This window comes from Lepisosteus oculatus, chromosome 6, assembly GCF_040954835.1.
Source record: "Lepisosteus oculatus isolate fLepOcu1 chromosome 6, fLepOcu1.hap2, whole genome shotgun sequence".
NCBI lineage: Eukaryota > Metazoa > Chordata > Actinopteri > Semionotiformes > Lepisosteidae > Lepisosteus > Lepisosteus oculatus.
In genome coordinates, this window is record NC_090701.1 from 4109072 (window position 1) to 4134517 (window position 25446).

The 25446-nt window shown below is 39.5% G+C and overlaps 2 protein-coding genes across 5 annotated transcripts in view; one reads left to right on the forward strand and one right to left on the reverse strand.

Annotated features, from left to right (window-relative positions):
- The window catches only part of sycp2l (synaptonemal complex protein 2-like), a 28822-nt gene extending 24659 nt beyond the window's left edge, over positions 1-4163 (forward strand). The window contains exons 32-35 of one of the 4 annotated variants that reach the window (XM_069190891.1): positions 216-315; positions 1572-1630; positions 1935-2010; positions 2903-3641. In XM_069190891.1, coding sequence (XP_069046992.1) covers positions 216-315; positions 1572-1630; positions 1935-2010; positions 2903-3118 — 451 coding nt within the window. In that variant the 3' untranslated portion in view covers positions 3119-3641. The other 3 variants (XM_069190892.1, XM_069190893.1, XM_069190894.1) reach the window with 3 other exon arrangements.
- An 877-nt stretch (positions 4164-5040) lies between these two features.
- On the reverse strand, positions 5041-25446 carry elovl2 (ELOVL fatty acid elongase 2). Its single transcript, XM_015354967.2, has 9 exons — positions 25277-25446; positions 24388-24521; positions 16220-16283; positions 10844-11031; positions 9510-9587; positions 8581-8752; positions 7132-7256; positions 6890-7024; positions 5041-5875 (listed from the first exon to the last, which is right to left on the reverse strand). The coding sequence occupies exons 2-9, from the start codon at positions 24388-24390 to the stop codon at positions 5747-5749; spliced, it is 894 nt and encodes a 297-aa protein (XP_015210453.1). The 5' UTR covers positions 24391-24521; positions 25277-25446; the 3' UTR covers positions 5041-5746.

Genomic DNA, 25446 nt, shown 5'->3' on the forward strand with positions numbered 1-25446 from the left:
AGATCTCCTAAACCCTTATCTGTTCTAGGCCTATGCAGGAGAGTTAATTGGCTGAGTTAAGGCCTTAAGTGAGCTATAACCCTTTGACACACAGAGACCTAGAAATCCTGCTTTTACATTTGCCACTAAAGAGTAGGGTTATTGTTCATGGGTCAACAGTCAACATGTTGTTGTTATTGTTCATGGGTCAGTCGCTTTTCTCTTTTGTGTAAAAGACTAAAGAACTTGGAACAGATCCGGGAAACCATCACTGATCAGATATTACAGCTGGAGAAAGAGTCCAACGCTCTGATGGAGATAGAGAAGGACACTGTGGTAGGTGACTCCTAATGACAAGGAGGTGCCACTAGAGACCGTCTGGCCGAAGGAATGAAAGACCCGTATATAATACACTGCAGTGGGAAGACTTCAGGTCGATCAGCTGGAATGTAGGATTTTTTTGGTGCCCAAAACCAATAGATGGGGAGTGGTTGAGAGACTAAGGAAGAAAAAGTGCAGGAATGGGTAGAGAAAAATAGTGTTTGAGTCTGGGGAAACAGCAGGTGAGGAATCATTTGTTCTTGTTGTAGTCAGTGTGAATAAACCCAGAAACGTTCGGGGACTTCGGGGAGAAATCCTCTGCTGGAGTTTTACTATCAAGTCCCCTGATTTAAACGTATCAATTCTTTTTACGTTCTTTTGAATATCGTACTTATTTTGACTTGTGTATGTGTATACTGTATATGGTGGTCTATTATCAATCCCTTCCTGATATATGCCAAGATTCCTAAATGGTTTGCATTTCTGGAAATAGTTTACGGAAGGTCCACTTTTTTATACATAGAATAATAATGTCCGGTGGTTAAATCGTGCTATCAAGTACTTGAGAATTTACCAAGTAAAGTACTTTGTATGGAGAACTATTAGTTGTCTCCACTAGAGGTCCATCTAGTTGCAAAAACGAAGTTAGGACAGGTGAAAATTGTAAGGGTTAGGATTAAGGATGCAAATTTGACATTAGAGTTCATTAGTCAGATAAATATAATCCATTCAATTAAAAAAAAATCTCCATTTAAGGTATAGGTGTAAATTTACAAATGTGCTTTCTGCAAACCCTTAATTTCAGGGAAGACTTGTGAAGAATTTTAATATGTATCGTGCTATTGTCTTGGTTATTAATCACGCTGTAAGAGGTCAGAACGATTATAAGAGATACAGAATTAAAAGTGTTTCATATGGCGTCAGAAGATGTTTTTGACATCTTCATTTTCTTAACATTCAAACCATAATGCTTAAATTTTACAAACTTTTTGGAAACTCAAAAATAAAGTTGGGAAAATGTAACCGTTATGGTTTGAATATAAAAATGATACTTATGTTTTGGTGCAGGACAAGAAAAGTATTGCACATTACTGTAGGAAAAGACGTTAACATCCCACAAGCCAACCCGTATTTTGATGGATTATTTATTATGGGATTCTATTTCTGGCCTTGCTTCTTTGGATACGGTCGTTAGCGGGAAAACATAAAAAAACTAGCCTATGTTAACGTGCTAAGAACTATGTAACTGCAGGTGTTTGTCTTGGTTTCAGGAATTCTGGCAGACCCAGTCCCAGACATTTGCATCATTCTGTGAAAGACAGCAGATGAGGTGAGAGGAGCTGAAGTAAGACTGTCCGTTCCTGGTCCTTAGGAGTTCTTGTGTCTTCAGGTTTCCAGACTCATTTGGTACCTCCACCAATTACTGCCTATGCTGTAGCTGCCTCATGGCTCTCCCCAGTTCTCAAACCGCTGGTGATTCCAGTATAATGAACCCCCAACAACGCGATGGGACGCATCTTTCTAAGCCATAAAACAAGTACATATTTGTCCTATCACTGTTTGCTTAAATGATAACTATTAAGTGTTATACTTATTTGCCAGTACTGCGGTTTTACGGTGTTCTGTGTTTGCAGGCTAAAATCATTGGAATTAATGAACCCAAATACAAGAGGTGTGGTGGCACAAGTGGGTGAACCATCAGCTCAGCAGGTATGTGTGATAAACTTGATAAAAAAACTAGTAGTGGTTAAAAATAACATCATGAGCAGGGCCGATTATGGACACCCTACAATTGATTAACTAGAATGCAACAGTGAACAGCAAGAGACCAGAAATTCAGTACGTGGTTGAAATTTAAGCTTTTCCTCAAGTGCACATAACCAGGCATGGGTGCTGCTATCTGATTTGTTTCTCAAATGGCACGGCTGAGTCCAGCCTTAAATATTTAAAGGGATCGCGTTTATACAGTCCATAACTCTTACACTGTTATGGTACGTTCTGTAATTGAGTAGAAACTACAGTAATATATATTATATATAATATATCAAATAAACTTAAACAGGAATCAAAGCAATTTCTAACCTGGGAAAATGTGCAGTAGTTTCCGGGTTGATTGGCACCTCATCATGCTCTATGTTCCTGATCCCTGTTGCATTGGCAGCCCCATTTCATCAGAAATAGCAGGTCACAGCAACCTGAGCATCAGCATTGTGACTGTGAGAGGGCAGCGAAACAGCCCTCCCTGCAGGGCAGGTATTGGTACTGACCATGTTCACAGTGCAGCAGCAGGAGGTTGGGTGAGAAACACCTCACCCTAATTCAGACGGCGTTTCCTCAGACCACAATTCTGACAAAAAGTTTCAAGTGAAAGTTTGTGATGTGACCTCTCTCGCTTCCTAACTTCGAAATATAGTTGTTTTTTTATTTACTTGGACCAGCAGCCTCCTGGCTCATTGCTTTTAAGGAGAGGGAGGGGGGTTCTTTGCCCTTAAAGTTGGGCGGTTTTCTCTCTCGGCTTGTTATGCCGATAGAGCAGCAGGAGGGGAGCCAGGTGTTTTGCATTGAATTGTTCGAATGGTTCTTGTATAAACCACCCTGACAGACCAGGTTAGCGTGGCTCAGGTGCGCAGAAGGGAATGTGAAGTCTTGGACTGTGGTGCTCCGGGCAGGAGTGTGGAGTCACCACAAGACACAACAGACCAGTCAGTGTGGTGCTCCGGGCAGGAGTGTGGAGACTCCACTTCCAGTGACTGATGGCAACCTGACTGCATGGCGCCACACTGCTCAAGTCCCAAGTCCTCCCTGCCACCCGCTCTGAGGGCTCGTGGCAAGAGGTGGCTGTGACTGCTGGATATCAGCCCCCGGAGCACCCGTGGGGGCAGCCAGGAGGGCACAGGGCACCCTGGTCTCGGACACCAAGCGAACGGTCAGCACACCAGCACGCCTTGTCCGGGCTCTGGGGACGAGCAGAGGGACAGAATCCTGCAGGAGAGCCTGTGTTAGAGATGCAGCGAGGGCTTGCTGCTAGCCTGCAGTTTTCATTGAGAAAATCCTCCCGTCGGCATAACGAGTTCAACTTTCAACTCTGCTAAATAAAATGTCAGTGGCCTTTCTGAAACAGGCAGTCATTTCCCGATCCTTTGTTAATTCATTGTGGTTTTAGTGGCTTTGTTTAATGCTCACTGTATTATGCTTTTGATTAATTTGGATTGTGAATTGATTGCAGGTAAGTTAGTTGGATCTAATTTACTTGGACAATTTTAACAGGCCTCAACTATACAATGTTTCATTGACTTGTGGAATATTCTAATGTTGAGAAGTGATACCAGTGTGTTTTGTTTTCCTCAACAGGAAACCAAAACTGGAAATGAACTATTGGTGAAGTCCACAATACCGCAATGATAATTTTATGAATAATGCCATTTATTTTCTAAGGAAAAGCCTCTATCCAGAACATCAAAGTTTTCCCCTGAATCCTTTAATGGACTAGTTGCTCAGTAATGACTTGAAAGAAAGCGGATTAGAAGCAGAACATGGCAACACAGGAGAATTTGTTAAAACAATTATACAATGTTCAGGTTTTAGTTTCATATGCATTCTTTGTAATCACATATCTCCACTGATATTTTTCCAAGAGAACAAAAACATAATTCTGTCACTATTTCATATAGCATTATTGTGCTCTACACCTTGATCCTTCATTATAAATGATCACTTGTCTTTTTTTTATTTACTTAGACTCAAGATCCTTAGGCTGTTCCTGTAGTGTAACAAACTCATCTTGGTTAACATATTTTGTGAGAATTGTAAAGGACCTGCAATTAGCAATTTGGTTCTCTATGAATAAAATGTTATCACTCGCATATGACTGGTGTTAGTTTTTGAAAACATACAGTAAGACTGCAATAATGATGTTGATCAAAACTGCATTTTAATCTTTTTGATACATTGATATTCATTTTGTTGTATTATTAAAGGAATTTGGCCAGTTAACCACACAAAGTTTACAAAGGGGTTATGATGTGGATATACAGTATGAGTTAATTGAAAGGAAGTGTATTTTTTGCTTACACAGTGTATTGTTATAGATAGCAGAACCTAAACTGCACAACTTTATCCACACTCCTCAATCTGTGATAAATGTTGGTGTTGGGCTGTAACAATTACAGCGTCTCCTACAGATTTGTATGGTTTACCTGCCTGTTTATGGAAGATGTCAAAATCCAACACCCCAGTAAGGGTTGAGAGGGTAAGTATCACGTCTCCTATTCCCTGATAGATGAGGGAGAAGCATTAAAACATTAATCTAATCAAAAATATTATGAAAGAGTGGAAACTGTACTGACATTAGGGGTGGGGTGGTGGCTCTGTGGCTCGGGATCTGTGCCTGTGGCTGGAAGGTGACGGGAGATCTCCCTTTAGCTCAACTGACTGGGTCCCTGTTGAGTTACGCCGGAGGCCCGGGTTCGAGTCCCCAGCGGTGGGGGGGCCGACCTGAGGCAGCAGCGGAGAAGGCGCATACCCATGTGAACCCAAGAGCGCTACAGTCGTATACGGTACGACGCGATATGACGCGTTGTGATGCAACACACCTACCGCGTTTTACCACAGTGTAACAAGCTCGTTTTAAATGGCTGCATCTGTAGTTTGCTTTGTACAAAAACAGTTCACTGGGTCTGAGTAATTTCCTTCACAGTTCAAGGACATGAAACGGTGTTAATGAAAGACATCCAATGAAACTTTTTCAATTGCTTTATTTTTTTTTATATTTATGCAGAAGACAAGACTCCCAGAACATTCATTCGTCTCTGAATTTGCCTTTAGTTTGAATATCGCAAAAAGTCTAGTAAAGTTTTAGATTTTTTTAAAAAAAATTAAGAAAGTTATTTTAAATAGTTTTAAAAATAAGATGTTAAATGCCATCTTTATGGGAAAAACTAAGGCATTCAAAGACCCCAAAAATGTAATGCATTAGGTAGAAGGTTTACTGTGTATTTCTAAGGCATCTTTTGTTTTGCTTTGATTTAAGTCCTAGCAAAGTGATATTTTGTACTGTACACACAGGGTTGGCTTCTGCACTTTTTTCAAAGACCTTTTTCAAAGGTTTAATATACTGTAACAATGTACAGAGATGGGGAAGTGTTTTTTTCATGTAAAACTGTATTACCTTAATGATAATTAAGCACTTCTTTAATACCAAATATAGACGTAAAGAAATGTAGAAAATTGAGCCCTATGTATGCAGTACCCTGCACTGTTTCCATTATCAGTTACAAGCATTAAGAAAACAAGATAAACCACTTGATACAAAATTAAGTACAAATAAGTCTATATAACAACATATACAGTTTATCTCCAGTTTAAACTACAGAGTTATCTGATTTTGCACCTTTAGATGCTGATACCTCTTTATCTCCCTCTCTATCTTGTAAAGTGTATTCACACACTACTGGCTTTTCTTGGTTGAAATTGTGCCATTGAAAACAGCAGAATAGCCATTGACAAGACCATTCCTGCCATCTTTCAGATCTCGCGAGCATTTGCCATCATCTCTGAAGGTCTTCTTCTTGTATGTCTGCAGATAAAAGATGGTGTACAGTACGAGTCTTGGAGTTAAACTACACCAAAATAACATCGTCCCAATGTGTACTGTATATGCACATTGGATAAACATGTAAGGGGTTGTTCCGCCCCAGCACAAAGGATCCCTGCACTGCCATTAGGCTTTTCTATCCAAAGACAACAGGCTGCAGGCATGTTTATAGCAAAGGTCACTTGAAGTGTGTGTTAAAGACGAGCGGGCTCTATCTACTCTGCAATGAAGCTAACAGAAAATAGGCTGGAGCAGAACTGATGCTAAGTATTCTGTTGATGTTTCCCACCTGTGCTCTCTGCATGTACAGTAGTTATCACTCCAGTCGTATTCATATTCTGTGCTTCAAAATGTTATTTATATGCATACTGTATTTCTGTATGCATGGTTTTAGAAAAATAAAATACGCGTAGTTTCATATTAAATGTACAGCCATTCTCAATGTGATTGATTATTGACCGATTTAATTACATGAGCGTTTTTCAAGGTTTTGTAAAATGATTAGATGCGTTTGAGGCTGAATTACAACCAAGTTGATAGATTTGTGACTGATGATGTCAAATATGTGACCAAGAAATACAGCGATGTCCTTTCAGGCTGGATAATAGAACATTCGCATTGCGATTGTAATGTCCAGATACCGGCCTTACTTCTTAGACACAGATAAACACAATACAATCGTAACAATACAATACCACACATCACCTTTGAAGGTGATAAATTACAGTAGCAAAAAATTTCAACGTCGGCGACAAACACGTTTTAAGTACCAGAAGACTTAATAGCATACACAGCTATTTCACATATACTGTACCTGTGATCTTGATCATTGCCACTGTTTATGTGTTTGTTCTGAATAGGTGCCACAGTTATTTCTACAGCTGTGGCACAAAGGCCTGCATGTTGTTACTCTTTAACGCTTAAAGGTGTCCATCCAGCACAGTTCTGACTAACAGTGTTGGGTAAGAGATGGGTTGGTACAACAAGATAACTTACCTTTACATAGAAATTGACAAAGAGGATGACCAGAGTAAGCATGTAAGAAGACTGGAACAGCAAGCATCCCAGGGGGAACCCGCATGGCACCACAGCGGCACTTAGGGTGTGTGTGATGGTCAGGAGGAACTGAATCTAAGAGAAGCACAAATCGGCAGAATCTGTCTTAACAAAGCATTCACCCGCAGTGAGTTCTTGCGCTAAGTAACAGCATGCAAATCTCATGAGAGGCAATACGTTACCAGCTGAGCCTGAGTGAGGTACTTCTTCCACCAGAGGTACTTGTGCATAGAGGGGATTGTAGAGAGCCCGTAGTAGGAATACATTAGTACATGGATGAAACTATTCAGGGTCGGGCCAAAGAAACCTTAAAAGAAAGTTTAAGAAAGGATGAATAATATTCCCAGCACGTGCATTTATTTCCTGGGTTTATTTTAGCAGAAGCCTAAGGCTGGATTCCCGGGTTCGTAGGTAGCTAGGGTAATAATGGCTCCTGCAGGCTTAGATGTATTTCAAAGACTTGAAACAGGGGGTTGAGATACGATCACCTTCTGAGTTTCCCTTTTCGGTCTGGTATCACATTACACTATTGTCCCAGCTGGGTCATCTGACTCACAGGCCACGTTAAGACCTTTTGAGGTCTTAACCTCTAAAGGGTCCTGTGTCTAGGGAGGCACCTCTGTTTTAGCAGAACAAAATCTCTTGTGGGACAGCACAATGACAAATATTGCCCTGTTAAAAAAAAAAATTGACAGCATGATCTGAAGACAAATATTTTGGAAAATTGTGCAGAATTAGCCTTTCATGGATATTTATCATTTTTCAGGGGTTGTAAATATGGACTTAGTAAATATTGAAAATAACAATTATACACATGCATGTAATATGTAATATTACACCAAATAGACATACTGTATGTGTAGTGTGCCATACAGTGAATTCACAGTAATTTCCGGATAATTTACAAAAGTCCTCTGAAAACAAGTGAAATATTCTGTAGTTTTGTTTCTTATACCTTGTGTATGTATTATAGAAATTGTATGAGCTTAAAATACTGGGCTCTTTGTTTGGAGTGTAGCGCAAAAGGGGATATCCAAGTTATGTACAGTAGATTAACATGTTTCTAAAAAAATAAATATTGCTCTCCTGAATGCAAAAATTGTGAAAACAACTAGAGGAGAATTTGACAACACCTCTGATTTTTAGAATTCATTTCCCATGTAGCCTTGTGGCCTTTATATATATATTGACAGTTTTTTTATTGTTAATCAGTTCAGGGTTGTGTTTGTATCTCAGTAATACTGTATATGCTACACGTATTTCCCTTCTTACTTATTAATGAGTGAAACCATTTCTCCAGGAAAAACAGTTTAAGCAGAACATTGAAGTATCTTGATCTTTACTGTACATATTTATGCATTCAATTTATTATTGTTCTAAATTAATACTGCTGTACTTATGTACTGCTATAGCTGTCAAAATTAATATATAAATGTGCTGCAGGAAATGTCATACATTTTTTTTCAAGTGTTCTTTGGATGTCTGTTCAATTCCTAGGCCTCCTCGGCATATGCTAAATAGCAACATACAGTATCTGACTGAGTATCTGATTTGGATTCCCGATTTGGAATCGGCCCTGTGTGATACTACAGCATGTGTATCTGCTAAGCCAGGTGAACACTGTGACTCACTCTGTCCGCATGGTATCCAGTTCATCACACACCACCAGATGTTGAACATGGAGGCATGGTGATACACGTGGAGGAACGAAATCTGGCTGTTCTTTTTCCGCAGCACAAAAAATATGGTGTCCAGGAACTCGATCAGCTTGGAGAAGTAATACCACCAGAGCACTTTGGCAACCTGTGGGAGGGAAAGGACAATGTGCCACCTGGGAAACGGGAGAGCTGGGTTGCTTCTTTCCCCAACAGCGCTGAACACAAGCCAGCCCGTGAGCCGCTCTGTACGAGCGGCTCAAGTTCTGAACAGCCATTCCCACCAGCACACAGCGTGAGCGGGAGTCTTACTTCACACTGTCTATAGTCTGTGTGTGTGTGAGAAGACAAACGCACTCCAGCAGCCAGAACAGCTACACGGTGAGCCTAGCCTTGCGAGAGGTTTCAACGTGTGTATCCTTTGGGGACTAGAACTAATCCACAGGTCTGTCTTGCTCACTTTTTTGGCTAGGACATCCAAAATTCTCCACATCATTAAAAACGGTGACTCTTGCTTGGTTCGAAGCTTGAGAATTTGTATCTGAAATTTCTCTGTTTTAGCTACATATAATATATAAAGTATATCACTAACGTGCGAGTACCATTCTTAATTACAAACCTGAGAAAATAACCGTAACATTCTGCTACATGTTTAACCTGTTGAGACTTGCGGGACCAAATTTGTTCTTTGAGAATGCTATAACACACACACGTGTGTGTGTGTGTGTGAGTACACTTTTGTCCACAAAGCATTTAGCAAAATAATAAGTTGGTCGCATACTGTAATGTTATAAGCAAAGATCGAGTGAAAATGTAGAAAAAGTAGATGCTTACACGAAGGCAAGCACAGCAACCCAGTTGCTCGTCCCAGATGTTGCTGTAAAATGGTTTTTTCCCCCTCTTACCCTGATGTCGGCTCCGCCGGCGCTGTTCAGGTTCTGGCACTGCAGGTTGTATTCTCCTTGCCACGTTGCTAAAATGAGCTGAAACAGAGCAGCAGCACGCACTGGTGAGAGCGTACACACGTGCGCCCTCACCTTGTTTTCATAATACACTGAATTCTTCCATGCATCTGTCTATTTTCTGTTTTGCTGGCTTGCTTTTCAGACTTTGGTTCATAATCATCATTCGTGTTTGATCATATTTTACAGAATTACAACGCACACACGTTACACTAATTCACCCAAGGATTCGGGAGATTGTTTTTAACTCTCAATGAGACAGTTTTTCATTGTAAGTGAAATTAAAAGCCCAGAAAGTTACGTTCTGTGTTGGTTTTGGTGTAAGCTACTTTTATGTGCTTTGTAGCATGTTGTTGCAAGCCTAGCTTCAGGTTTTTTAAAAGCAGTTTCTGTTTACCTATAACAATGCACTGAATAATCTGCTGTACTTGTACATTATAATAAGGAGCTCCACATTGACCACAGCAACACTCCTCTGTGTGAACTCAACAGTATAGTTGAATTTCCTAGAAACACAATCTCTTATTGTCTTTGAGAAGCCAGTAGTTCATAACAGTGGTCATAAAGAATTAGAAAAGAGAGAGTTATCCCACACTCTTTGCACTCTTCAGAAACAATGCAGCCAGTATGCAAAATCTGTCCCAGTTTAGCTATTTCCCAGAGAACTGCCTAGCCTTCTTAAAATATTCCTATTCATACGGGCATGTCTGTGTAGATAAAGGACAAGGAAAGCTACAAACATTTTCTGGGGTATTCATTAAATAATGTTGTTGTCATTCTGTAAAGCGCTTTGAGAAGCCACCTTTAAAGGCGCTATATAAAATAAAGTTTATTATTATTATTATCATTAATAAATATAGCCTTGAACTAGAATCTCCTTTTACCCACAGCATTAATTTGCTCAAAGTCCAATATCAGCATGACACAGAAACAATCTTTCTGTATGCTCACAAAGACTAAAATTAAAACTTTCTTGTTTCATAAACAACCTAAGATCTCCAACCTCTAAGTAGGAAAATAACTTTCAAAGCTCCAAAACAAGCAACCCGTTGGCTCAACTGTGGTCCAGCTAATCAATTAATGATCGGATGAAAGAGATCAGCTGCAATGAAAACAAGTAGGAGTGCAAGTCCCCAGAATCAGGACTGGGAACCCCTGGCACAGCAGTTTGCAAAATAACTCCCGATACTGACCATCACTGTGGAAGATACGAGCTCACGATGGTCAACAAAATAATCAATTCAAATGCGAATGGCTAAGACCTTTGTTGCCCTTACCTCAATAAGCATGTACAGAGACAACATAGTGACTGCAAAGTTATATGCAATTAAAACTCCCTTCAAAGAATATGCAGGTCTGTTCTTCATATACAGTGTTCCAAAATATACTATCACCAGGTAGACTAGGGTGAGCAAGAGTGTGGGTAGACAGGAATCCAGCATGAACCATCCTCTGACTCTTGCATCTGAAAGGAAAATACAACATTTCCTTAGTTAGTTCAAAGCCAGACACATACAGTGCCTATAGAAAAATCTTCTCTCCCTTTCCAAAGTAACACATTGAGTCAGATTTTAATTTGAGTTTTTTACACATTGTAACACAACCTTCATGTGAAAATCAAGTGCCAAAACTAATCACAAATGAAAACCTATAAAAATGGGTTGGATGTTGGGAGTGAACACACCCCGAGTTAGTACTTGATGGAAGTACCGTCTGCTTGAATCACAGTCATAATTCTGTTTGGATAGATCTGTACCACTGTAGCACACCTAGATATGGCAGCGTTTGCCCATTCCTCCTTACAGAACTGTTCTGACAAGCTCAGTCCAATTGTGAGGGGACCGTTAATGCTGAAAATGAAAATCTTCCCTGCATGAGATGTTTGGTGGCTAATTGAAAAATTATCTTTGCTAATTGACTTCTCCTTGTCCAAACTTCAAAATCAAGAACCACATGATTAAAAATGACTAAGATATACTGTATGTCTTCCTAGGGAACCATCTAGGGTGAATGTTGAAAGTAGCCATTTTGTTACTATTTACAGTACATATGAAGTAGACTAAAGTACAGAAATAATTAGCTGTGTTTCTGCAAGAAGCCTTCCAGAAATAAGAGAAGTCTCATCTTTTTAGAAAATGTGAAATGCCCCTGCCCCCAAAATACAGGTACGTATGAGGTTTTCTAATAACTTTTATTTATAAAGTGTCTTTCCAAACCCAAAGAGGGTGTATATAGTGATAAAGAAAAAGGCACAAAAAGTATAAGTAAAAAAAAGAAATTAAACAAGAACATACAGTGCAGGTTCATACAGATAGAACATAGGTCAATCAGACACAGGCCCCAGTCCAGTGACGAGTCGTGAAATTAGTGAATTCATGAGCCATGCGGTAGCGTGCTCGTTTTTCACGTGTAACACCTGGGCTGAGAGGCAGAGTTAGGCACTTGAGGCACAGGGGTTAATACACAAACACTGGCTGGGAATTACAGGCCACCGAGTGGGTGTGGGAGAGAAAGGGGCACAGCAAGTAAGCAACCAGCTCCTTTCACGGTTCAGCTTGGACTAATCCACAGTCTGGCTGGCATCCGTATTCCAGAAGGGTAAGGATTCCAGCTGGAATCTGACATGTGACCGGGACGTGCTGGCAAGACGTCTGCATCCTGGGTATTTGTATGGAAGACTGTACAAGGACAGAATTCATTAAAATGCTGTTTTTGTTCACATCACTAAATAAAGGCCAGGGCTCGCACTGAGGCTGGGTGGCCGTGAACGTCTTCCTGTTCTTTTCTTCCCGGCTTTGATGGGAATTCTTTGCTGCTCAGGCGGCAGAGGGGGACTTGTCAGCTGGGATTAATCCTGTGCCTGTTTTTCCGATGAAACAGCAGTGCTGAAGGTCAGGGCAGCGTCGCAATAACGGCCGCCACCGTTTATTTTTCATTCTTTCCTACCTCTAATGCTCCCGACAAGCCATAGGACACAGAAAACGGTGTCAGCCAGTGGTGGGAACGGAGCTTCAGTGGGTGCGGCCTAGCATTGACAAACTGAGCCAAGCTGTCACGAAACAAGTGACTCACTGGGGCTCTTCTGAACTGTGACCTCGGCAGGCACATGAGCAGCACTCCACTACACTATAGAAACAACTGACTACTCCATTCAGCTGCAGTAAAAGTACGTCAAGTGGTACAGTATATACATATGATCATAATATGTATATGCTGAAGCCTTCTCAGACCTGAAGAAGGCTCCACAGCCGAAACGTTGTGTTTCCTTTCTTTTCTTTTCAGCATGGAATAAACCCGTTACCTGATCCTAATATATGTTAAGTTAGCTATGCCCTGATGAACAGCTTTAATGAGATGGAACAGCTGTTCTTGTCTTGTGAAGTTGAAATAGTTGTTTATTTAGACAGTTTAGCTTTTTAGCATTGAGATATGGTGAGAGCTAATTAAGATGAATTCCCATTATATAAACAGTACTGTATATACAGTATATGATCCCATGTCTTTAGACTCACAATTATTAACTGTTTTATGCAGGCTTATGAAAGATAAGAGTTTATATAATGCGATAAGTGTATATAATGAGAATTCATCTTAATTAGCTTAATCTTATCTCTTATCTTAAGAAAAGCAGTCTTGTGATCCAAGAACAAATGAACCACACAGGATCAGGTGAGAATTTAGCTGCATGTTGTTTCTTGTTTGCACAAGGAGATTACCACACAAGTTCTAGTTTGGAACTACCGCAAATAATCACATAACAGCACAGGGTGAAAACTATTATCAACAAAAGAGAATAGAACCTACTGTATACAGATAACTTATCATTGCTGAATAGAAGCAGTTCAGACCAAAATTGTGAAATAAACTATGCTGTAAGTCTAGTAAGTCATTTAGTATATACTCTGACCTGAATCATAATACTGTACCTATGATTATTGTGTCTATGGAATCTAATTTGTTAGAGCAAACAAGATATTTCACAAATAAAGAGACAAAGACAAGTACAGTACAAGTCTTAGGAAGAAGCAACATATTAGTTCCAACAAATTATGCATACTGTATGTTTATACAGTATGTAATGCATTGGATGTGATGTACGGTATATACTGTACAGTACTCCAAGCATACATCAGAGTGCTTTATAAAAGTCAAGACACAATATTCTATATTGCTTAGTAATAAAAAATCCAGCATTAATCTAATAGTTATGAATTTACAGAACACTTCCAAAATGTGTTTATGTGTCTACTTTGTCAGGTTTCTTTGGAATCAAAATTGGACGGTATAATGCTTGATCTTTTATACACAAATGCATTTAAACACTACTATTAAAACTATTTTAAACCTAATGAAATATAGAAAATATTATACAGGCTAAGATGTATATTATACAGGCTGAAAGAGGCATATTGGCACATTTCACCCCCTCCCTCCTCTGACAGTCAGCCTACTGAATATTCTGCATGTACTACTGTATAGACTACTGTATATTCTGTATATACTGTATATTCTGTATATACTGTACTGTATAGACTACTGTATATTCTGTATATACTGTATATTCTGTATATACTGTACTGTATAGACTACTGTATATTCTGTATATACTGTACTGTATAGACTACTGTATATTCTGTATATACTGTACTGTATATACTGTACTGTATATTCTGTATATACTGTATATTCTGTGATGTACTACTGTGCAGTATATTCTGTATATACTGTATATATTGCATATTCTGTGATATTCAGCATTGGCAGTAATCAAGGAAACAAAGGATAAACTGGACATGTGAGGTACACGTTGACAGAAAGAGATTTCAACTGGATGTGTAGATGCTCCAAAACCTTTGCAGAAACAAAAAAAAAAAAACAAAATCTGAAGAATGAAGCAAAGAGTCTTAAAGCCTTAGTCTTTGACATAGTGCTCTCCACATGCTAAACATACCCTACAGTGGTATCACCTATACTCACATATCCTACATAAGCCTTGAGGGGCTGTGACACTTTCTTATTGCCTGACAACCAATGACCCTGTAGAAAATCAATAAATTCTGCATTAGGTAGCATTTCATTTTTACGCAAAACCTATTCATTTAAAATGCACAATTTGTTTAACACATTCATATTTTTACTTTGCTTCCATCATTAATTCCAGTACGGTGTAAGTGAGGGACAGACGTGCTTACGTTAGTGCTCAGTGCCCATCTACCACATGTCTGTCCCTAGCAGTAAGAGTCATGTTAACATCCATTAAAAAAAAGGAAAATAAATCCACTTTCTTATTTTCTTTTCAGATTTGTTTTTCAGATGGGGTTTTGAGTTGTTTTCTAGCCTCTTGTTCTTCATGTATAAGTCTAGTCTTGTGGATATGTATGTTATCTGTGCACATCTTACACTAATGAGTGAGCATGACACCGATACATATTTTCTGGTTATGGAATAATCGCCTGGGCTTTCATATTTTAATTTGGAATTTGCTTGAGGCTTAAGCTGTAATTTGGCATTGGAATTTCTCTGAAGTATTTTCCTACCACATGAAGGCCAGTCACAGGACGTGTCCCATGAAGATATTGTACAGTATGTGAGCTACCCTTCACCTGTCTAAGCTAGAAGATCTATGTAAACCCATTCACTAGAAATAAATTATACTACAATCCAGCATGAGCAGTGTTCTGAAAGAATTCAGAAGGTTTGATCATTTTCCTTGATCATTTCCCTGTTAATTACCAGCATGCATCTCTTGAGTGTTTTTCCTATCGTGGGGTCAGCAACTTGCAGGCCTTTCAGTGGGAAGTTAAGTCACTCACCCGGTTAAAGTGAGAACTGGCCTTTCTCGTCTCCTATTAAGACAACGCAGCAGTGATTTTGCATTACCCTGTCTGCTCTGTAGTCCCAGTACGATGAATTTCATATTTTCAAAAGTCATATCTTTCAAAAATAAAAAGAAGAGGACATTCATTCACTCTAACTGCCCCAAGCAGCAGCATTCCTGTTGTTCATAAAACAGGGAACCGGGATCCTCAGTCTACAGGAAAACAAATACTGTATCTTACATTTGAGCTGCACAAAGCTAGCGAGGTTGTATGCAGAAATGACAAGAACGGATGCTATAAATTTTCAAGTCAATATCTCGAAGATTCTCTGAAATATTAATTAAAACACTGCTGCTTATTAAAGCTGTGTTCGACCCACACGATGGATTGTTTGGAGTCCTGCCTGTTATTATTAATGAATTGGCTGATGTTTCTACCCAAATCAACTTACTTTTGCACTCATTTATACAGCTGGGCATGTTACTGGAGCAATGTGCACGTGGTGGTGTAGCTTGTGCAAGGGCACAACAGTACAAAGGTACCGCTGTAATGTCGTCGCACAATGTGCAGTATCGTCGCACAACCTGCAGCAACACATCAACAGTTCAGAGCCCTGAAACTACACTGCTGCCTTAATACCTAAAGCTATTCATTCGTCTGCTCTGAAATAAATGGGATTCTTCAAATTATTATCTACTGAATTTTCACAGATTTACACACTTATTTCATTTAGCCATTGTGATGAATATTTATCTCAGGCTGTTAAAAGTCACAGAAATACAGTAATTCAAAAATTAAATGAAGAACCATGTGAATCTCAAAGGGCATACTCACCTCTTGGTCCAAATAAATAATCCACAAAATCGTTTAACTGTTTGTCAAAGGCCTCTAGTTGGTCCTAAAAATAAAATACAAGAAACAAATCCCATATGTAATTAGAAAACTGTCCAATCTTCATTGAACAAAAAATAGAATGAAAAAGCTTTCATGGTAGTTTTTTTTTTCATCAAGGCCAAAAGCATCAGTAAAACCCATCTGTCTGTAAAATATCATGTTTATATTAAGACACCTTCCTCTTTCCTTCATAGTATACAGTACATGCAAACAAGAATTATTCATTTAACCATTTTAAAACATATCAATTGCGAAGTACATTATCTTTTCATATGATAATCTGGCCAAGACATTTACACCACTGTGGCACAGAAAACGAAGCATTGAAAGAAAGAAACGAATGATGAATAAAATGTAAAGATGAATATTTTCAGCTAGTGAGTGCTCATCATGAGTAGCAAACCACCAAAAAAGTACTGTAGTTGCTCTTGGGATCTTCAATTTGACTTATACAGTAACTAGTACTGCATTACAGTATTATGGTGGTGCAGTATTATTAGATTATGAAAACTATCTGACAAGTAAATAAAAGGTAAAAGCAGTAAAATATAAATAATGATGACCTATTATCTTTATCTTATGAAAGCACGTATTTAAAGCTGTGGCAAAACTGGACTTCTTCTGTGATCCTAATCTCTGTGTAAGGCAAATACCAGCAGACTGTGAATTGCAGGAGACATAGGGGGCTGTTAAACTGACCTCACAGCCTCTTCTCATCACATATGAAACAGTAAGAAAACCATATGTCAGCCATCAGTCATCACAATGTGACCTTCATTGATATCATTGACTTCACACTGCTGACACTCTCAAGTTATATTACGAAATATGCTTCTCTTTCAGAAAATGATCTACCAATCTACAGATATTTACCACTTTAACAGCCATAGGGATAACAACCAGCCTCATTGTGCTGTTCCTGATTGTGCTAATTATGTTTTAATTTCTAAGAAATTAAGAAAGGTTACAAATGAGAGGTGATAAATTCAGCCAGTTTGATATGCTTACTTTGCATACTTTACCCTTTTACTGCCAAGTACAAAAGATTGTGCCATTTTTATTTCTTCAAATGAGTGTCATTGTTCAAACTTCAAAGTGCCTCCTCACTTACAAGAGTGGGAAAAAAATATATATTTTTATTTATAAAAATATAAGAAGGTAAGAATAACTTCCTTTTAAGATTAGCAAGATAAAGTATTGAGACTAAGACATGTTTGCCATGAAAAAAACAATCCATTCAAGACAGGAGTAACAACAGTAGAGACTCTTAGCAATGATTATTGATGAAAGCTCACTGTGGTGTACTGTAACAAATGAACAGGAAAGTTAGAAGGGCAATTTGAAAGAAGCTGGGTTCTGAAATTTCAGAACAGCGCCTCTTGCAAAGACTGCAGTAGTATACAGTTCTGCTCCAGAGCTTTTTACACAGATAAAGGGATGCAACATGGAGAATGTTGTTCATCACTGTTCTCAGGAACTTCGTCATTGGATTGATGACCTGACAGTGAAAATTGTATTCTTTAACACAAAGAGCATTCTGTAAGTGAACAGCAAGCACTAAGCTAAACCCAGGAACCCCATCTTGTTCCAGAGAAAAGATATCACGTTTCACAATTACCACAGACGGATACTGTGATTCTAATATTGTTCTGTTGGACCGTGTAGAAAAAAGACTTAAGATCATTCTGATAGCTCTATCTGCACTATCTCAGATTTTTTCTATTCATTTTTTCTACTATTGTGATACAAATGGAATACACAAACTGTCCTGTGCATTTCTTTGCTCTTTAAAAGCCTAATTACTTCCAAGACATTTTATAAACTTTATAAAGCACCAAACTGCCTCACTAGACTTAAGTAGGGATCATTTCTACTTTTTCATCTTTCTAAATTCACTTCAGGTGACACATCAGGCAAAAGCGGTTTGAAACCAGAATACAGAAGAATGATTAGATACAAGAGGGGGGTCATTAGGCCTACTTATGCAGTTTTGTTTTTCAGTAACTAATTAATCCAAGAACTCCATCCAGCTGTTCATTGAAATGAGACAAGCTATTAGCTTTAACAACATGGCTCCTACAATTCTCCCTGTAAAAATTGCCTCTTTTTCTCAATACCAATCACCGAGAGAACCAGGGTCTTTCAGACTGCAGTCAGTGACAAAGTCTGGCTCTTAGCACATGCCAATAAAGCCCTGTAAGACCACGAACCCTACACAGAGCATTCAAGTAGTGTATCAGGATTTTCATCTCCTTGTGACAGGTCAGAATGAATTCCACCTACTGTCAAGGCTACAATTAATGAAAATTGTGTTAGTTTTACATATATTTCACGTTTACCCCTAAACTGCATATTAATCAATAACATCATAATGATAAATCCCCTTTTACAGCACAACGATAATGGCAGTGTTCCTTTTTAATGACAAAGAACATAAGAAATTAAGAAATAAGCAATTTTACTCCATGGATTTGTACAGAGATAGTCCAAATGTAATTTAGTATAATACTGTATGTGATTTGTTTCAAATAGCTGGATTTCATTTTTCTACAACATGCCATTCGCAAATGTATGATTTGGTATTGCGGTTAAGAATTCAACGCTCCTGTGTGTGGTTGTGCCCTCTACTTTTGGTCACTCATGTAACTTCGAGCAGAAACTTGATAACTTGTATCAGATGGCTCACGCACCTGGTAAACTTCTGGAAAAATAATACTAGTGATCCGGTGAGTTTGAACAAACAACAGATACAATATCCATTTACAGTTCTAATGCTATAGTTTGAAAAGCGAGCCAATTACCTTCAGCTACTGAATAAAGCTGGATCCAAATCTGATCATAATAATCCATTAAGAAGCAAGTCCCTCTGAACACCTCCCCTGTCTCTGAGAACATTCATACACTATACAGCACAGCACTGCAGCAGCAGAGCGGAGCACCTAACAAGCCCGCTATATTTAAAACTGCTGCCTTTCACTTAAAGATGAGAGGCCAGGTTTCCAGGTCTCTAGAACTATGACAAATATTGACAAGTCTTACGGTCAGGCCGCCTTGAAAGTAAAATGCAGCCGTCTGTGTGATGTGATGAGATTTCCTGAGGCAGGCATATGGCAATGCTGGCCCAGAGACAAACAGTGCTCTCCAGAGGCAGACACCAAGGCAGCTCCTGCACACAGCCTCCAGGGGTCAGGCAGATGAGCCCCTGGAGCACCCAGAAGCAGTTACTCAGGTAGAGACAATACTCTGGGGTGATGCATAGCTGACTGTCCATGCCCTATACACATTGGGGCGGTGAGGAGCTGATGCTGCATCAAAGCGAGCTGTAGGAAGGCTGGGACGTCGCCTGATCTGCTCTGTGGTGGCGCTGAGGGAACATAATGAGAGCCAGACATCTCCACACTCAGCGCTGCACTTCACTCGTGGGTGAGGCGGCTCCCCTCTCTCTCTTATAGGAAGCGCTTTGAAATCCTTTGAGATGAAAAGCACCGCACGCTTGCAAGCAATTAGCATCATTATTCATTACCCTGGCAGTGATAATTACAGCAGACCCATCAAGACAAGGCTGGGGCAGACTTCCCCTGATTCTTGTGCAAGATGGTAGTGTAGCCCTCCCACTTATAAGCAGTAACTGAGATGTCTGTAACAATGAGTAGGTGTGCACTCACAGAGATAAATGCCAGTAATGTAGCTGCGTGCAAAGGAAGACATTAATCAGCACATCATTAGCACAGCGTCACACATCTAATTTACAGATGCATGTAATTTAAGCACAGATCTAATGAACAGACATTTCCTGACATCTCCTATCAGATGGTATTACTCAATATACGTTCTTCAAATTGTTATGATCCCATACACAGATGCCACTGACTGCAAAGCACAGGGCGACTATAGAGACCATGTAGGAGACATGCCATGTGGAAATAATTGGAGGTCAAATTGACATTGCAAAAAATCAGAAATCTGTTAATAGCAGACACAGAAAACAGAATGTAAGAAGTTGGCCACATTAGAGCCAGTGCCGTGTTTGAGGTAAGCATTTCTGCTCTGATATTTTAAGCCTGGCTTGAAAACTCCATCTGCTGGTGTCCGTTAGTCCTCTCTCCTGTGAAAATGGCACCCTTCCCTTTTCAATCTGCATGGGCAGACATTGAGAACCCTCAGCTTGTGTACAATTAATCATCTTCTAAATTTCAGACATGTAAGATAGATAGATGAGACTTTATTGATCCCGAAGGGAAATTGATACTGAAAGCAACTGAATGCTTTATGCATCATTTGCACTTATGCATAAGGCTTTCAGTCACTTTTAATCAAGGTTTACAATTGTGCCGTTTCATTGCAGTACTGTATGTTCCCATCCTTGCTGATGTGGATATTTCTAACTGCACCAGAGGCTTTTATGAATGAGGCTCTGGTTTGATTTTTAATGCAGTTCTGGACAGCACATGCTGTACAGTACATCTCTGCCTCTTCCTTCTGTCTTTAAATGTTTTTCAATCTTTGCAAAAACTAAGGTGTGTGCAACATTTGGTGATTGAGAAATAATACTTTTAAGAAAATGTACATTTCTTCCATGTAGACAAATTCACACACATTTCTACATTGGTTGTGACATATTACAATCCCAAACATTATTCTTATATCTGTTATCTCTAACCCTGAGCTGGGTTAATAAACTTTCCCAAGACTGATGTTCAAGCAATCTCATTTTTAAAGCCAAAGGACTGCAAAAATATTATGTGTCTGAAGGTTTTCCTTCCAGCTCAGGTCTTAACAATCCAATCAACTGGTTCCTGGTTCAATTGGAACAGTTATCATGGAGAACGTCTGCTATTTTTTATTCCACAGAATTCTCCTTTAGCCAATTTTGTCCGTTACTGTAAATCTGAAGTCCATTAAAATGAGAGTTTATTTTACTATTATTTTGTCATTTTGAAACTAGTGAACATGCATGAAAACACAACATTCAGATGATAAGTACTTCTGAACATGTTTAGTATCTTTTGTGGTTCACAACAATGCTGAAATAATATACCTTTATATGCTATACCGAGGTTATATTTTTCTCCCCAGTTTAACTGTCCATTCTGAAGTTATTTAAATGTGCATGTTGATGAACACACCTAAATATATGTATCAGGTTTTAATAAAAAATGCCTGAAACAAGTTTTACTTCAAAGCATAAGCAGTACCTGTAAATTCTCTCATCACACCAGCTTGAACTGAAGCCTTACTTAGGTGCACAGTTAATAGGTTTAGTAGCGCTTGTTTGCTGTTTCACTACATCAGAAAAGGTTTTTATTTTGTTTTAATTTTAGGTGTTCCTTAGACACTCGGTTCTTATTTTATGATATTCTATGTGAGTGTTATTCTCCTGTGGCTTGGTTGCTAAGGAGCACCCTGATCTGTGTTCCTATGACTGAGCCTAAGGTAGGGAAACATATTCATAAACACTAGAGGGACAACAGCTTTGGGTGATCTTTAAAAAAGACATGTACGTGCGACTACAAATATTCCAGAAATAAACCTGCTCCACTGTACATCTCCACACTGCAGTACAAGGATTGTGTAAACAAGTATTACTGTATGGTGCACTGCACTGAAACACAAAGAACCACAGATTCAGGACCAACACTCAAGGAACTGACATGTCTTGAGCATTTTTACGGTGCACAAGTTCTGAGTTTGTAGATGTGCAGGTTTATCTAACATGAGTTCAGAGATGTTTTTTTATACACGAATGGCAACCACGTTACATAAACCTTGGCGACAAACATTTCAACTGAAACTCTTGGGTAAATTAAAGAGTTATCTTCCAAACACTCTATGATCACCTCATAACCTCCCCAGATGTTTTGAGAAACACTGAATCTAGCTCACTGACCAACTCCTGTGCTCAAACAAACCTGCAAATCTGTCAAACAGACATTAGCTGGTTTCATAAGTAATAAGGGACTAACAATGTGTTGGTTTTCAGTGTTATCTAACACTAAAAATTAAATATGGGCAGTACTGTCTATCAATAAAAGAGGAAAGAGAAAGCACAGAATGTCTTGCTCGTCTAGTGACCAGCCTGATTTCAAGACCAGGGACTTCTTTGTCTCATTCCTAACTGCCAGACAGACACTGATGTCTAGTCCCAGGATTTCTGTGAAGTCTGAGGTCCATCTGATTATGAAAAAAAAAGCACTTCTTCCCAGTTTCAATTCATTGCAAAACAAGGACCAGGTGTGATGGGGACTACTGGCATTTACAGTGATGCTTTCAGGGGTAGGTCTCAGCTGTGTAAAGATAAGTAAATGAGCACAAATTCATGCAAATCATCTGGGTCGTAGCTCAACAGTGTGACTCTGGGTCAGATGTTTGAGGGGTGAGGTGAATGTGAACACAGAAGCTAAACCAAGCGTCTCCCAACACTTTTACACGCAGAATTCAGATCGCCGTAATATTACTGAAATGAGGACTGCCGTAGTTTTTAAATAACCACATGCTTTATGACAAGATATTTTTATATTATGATGATTTTATATATTTTTATTTGTATTATATTTAGTATAGTTTATAATTGTATAAGTACATTCCATTTAGGTCATATATGGGATGAACTAGTGTTTGTATCACTAAGAAAATGTCATGTCATTTGCCGAATCATTTTATCCTGTACTGGTTCGCGGGAAGCCGGAGCCTACCCGGCAAGCAACGAGTGCAAGGCAGGGCACACCCTGGACGGGACACCAGTCCATCGCAGGGCAAGTGCAAGCCAATCATACATGGGGACAATCTGGAGGCCACGGTAAAGAGCGAGGGGGGAAATTTGCCCCGGAAAACGCGATATCTCCCTACTCTTCTCGGGAAATGCACCGGGGATCTTTAATGACCACTGAGAGTCAGGACCTCGGTTCAACGTCTCATCCGAAAGACGGCAATAAAACACTTTTTTTTTCGCATTTACACAAGCACTACATATTTGGCACCCCTTTACTGATAAGTGTTCCCGCATTTACATTATTTCGCAAACGTCTTAGACATCTTTAATGTAATGAATGAATATACTGGATTGTTTATACAGTCAATAATATAAATTATTTAATCAGACTGCACTACTGTTTTCGACTACTATAACATGTTTTGCCTGTTAAACCACACTTGTCATTTAGCAATCTTAATTTCACAACGATCAGAAATCTCCAGGACTCGAACCCAATACCACAAGGCAAAGCATGCACGACCCGTCAAAAATCTGAGACATCTGATACTTGTAAGATGTTCCTGTCCAAATATCCGTAAAGCAAAAGACTACATTTGCAGTCTAAACTATAGATCAGGAGCAACTGTTAAAATACTGTAAATTGGTTGAAGATCCTCATAGAATAGAATTTGTACATCGAACAGAAGAGCAATGTGAAAAGAGCACAATACAAGCTTATGTTAGATTTCTGCACAATGTACACGCTTTATAGGGATTATCTCAGTTTTTAACAAGAGGGTTAAAGCTCGTACTTTCTTTTTCCAGAATAGGTTACGCGATATCTCTATCATTGGCGATTTTACTATGCATTAGTTCAGATTTGGTTTGCAGAAAGAAAGAAAAAACAGCATCCGCGCACACAAAGTTAGACCCTCTCTTGGGGACTGGAGGATACGGCTTTACAGTATGTTTCGAGTTTGGGACGCGTTAAAGGCTTCTGTAGCTCCTGTACTCTGAAGTGCATGCCTTCATTGTTACAACCTCCTTCATTGAAGAACTTCATGCCTCAAGTCGACTAGTCTAGTTTTTATTACGGCACCATATTTAATTGTTCCAAAAGGATGTGAGCTTTTTCGAAAAGATGTGTCTGTGCTGATCTTCAAGACCACTTCAAAAATGAAACGCGGTGCAGAGCTTTTTGTCTCAACAGCGAAACAGACACAAAAATTGTTATCCTGCTGCCTTGAGCAGGTTAAGATCGTGCGTCCCTAAAGGCACACTTGCAAAATACGAAACCGGCTGCACATAAATCTTAAATGAATGAATGACAGCGCCTTCACCAGAAACCATTTTAACATCAGAACATTGAGAAGGGCTATTCACACATGGCCAGAATAAAACTGATAGTGACACTCACCATATTTATGCAGTGTGAATTTGGGAGTGCTGATATTACAGCAGGCAGCTGCGGGCGGGTAGTTCAGACAGGAGTTGCGCTGTCCAGGGTATCTCTTCTCTGTCTCTACTTAGGCAGCAACTACAAACCCAGCGCTGACAGGGACGTCATTCAACCGGGTTCAAAAAGACAGCAGAAGTAGGGGATGAAAGAGCGAAATGACCGACAAAGGTCCACAGCCAATCACGCCCGCCTTCTCCGCCGGCCCCCTTCCCACAACAATAAGCAGGAAATCGCACCACATCTTGCCGGAGCCGGGGAGCGATGTAACTTGGCGAAAGTGAGTGAGGCGGGGAGGGGGCTGGTTTTGACATTACAAAGTCTGCGCATCGTGAGCTGTAGCCAGGCACAAGGCATTTCTGCCGGCTTGAAAATGGCGAGGCTGCAGCCTCAAGTGTTATCATAGACCTAAACTGGAAAGCCCAAGCGCCAGCTCCCTACCATTATGGAAATGAGCGGGTGTGATGCATCTTAAAACCATTACATTATCGATTACTGTAATCAGAGTGCGGGCACTTTGTTGCCTTTCTAAAAAGGCAATTTGATTATAGTGAAGGTAAAAAAAAAACCCAGCATCATCAATTCAGTGTAGTTAAAATGTAATCAGTTGTCTTTGTATTGCTACGTTTTTCACGCGATAATGTCTGTGAAAAGATATGCTCCAGAATACAAGTCTCCTACCATCGGCAATGTGAAAACGATCACCAATGGAAAATTAAATCGCTGTCAAGGGGTCGGGGTCGTTTCTAAAGGCTGTATTCTGTATCCCAGAAATGTCCAGCTTCACGGAAAGCAAATACAATGCCTTCAGGTGCTTTCTCCTTAACAGCTTTAACATACAGTTACTTACCGCTATTTCTGTGTAGCCCCCTCGGTATTTCTGTTCACCCGCGGTACTGTATATCGCATTTCCAGGCTGTATCCTCATTAGGAAAACTCTCTACGGAATATTACATTCCAGAGGTACTGCTGTGCTCTTGATATCTGAAAATAATATTGCGCCGTTCTGACTCCCCTCAG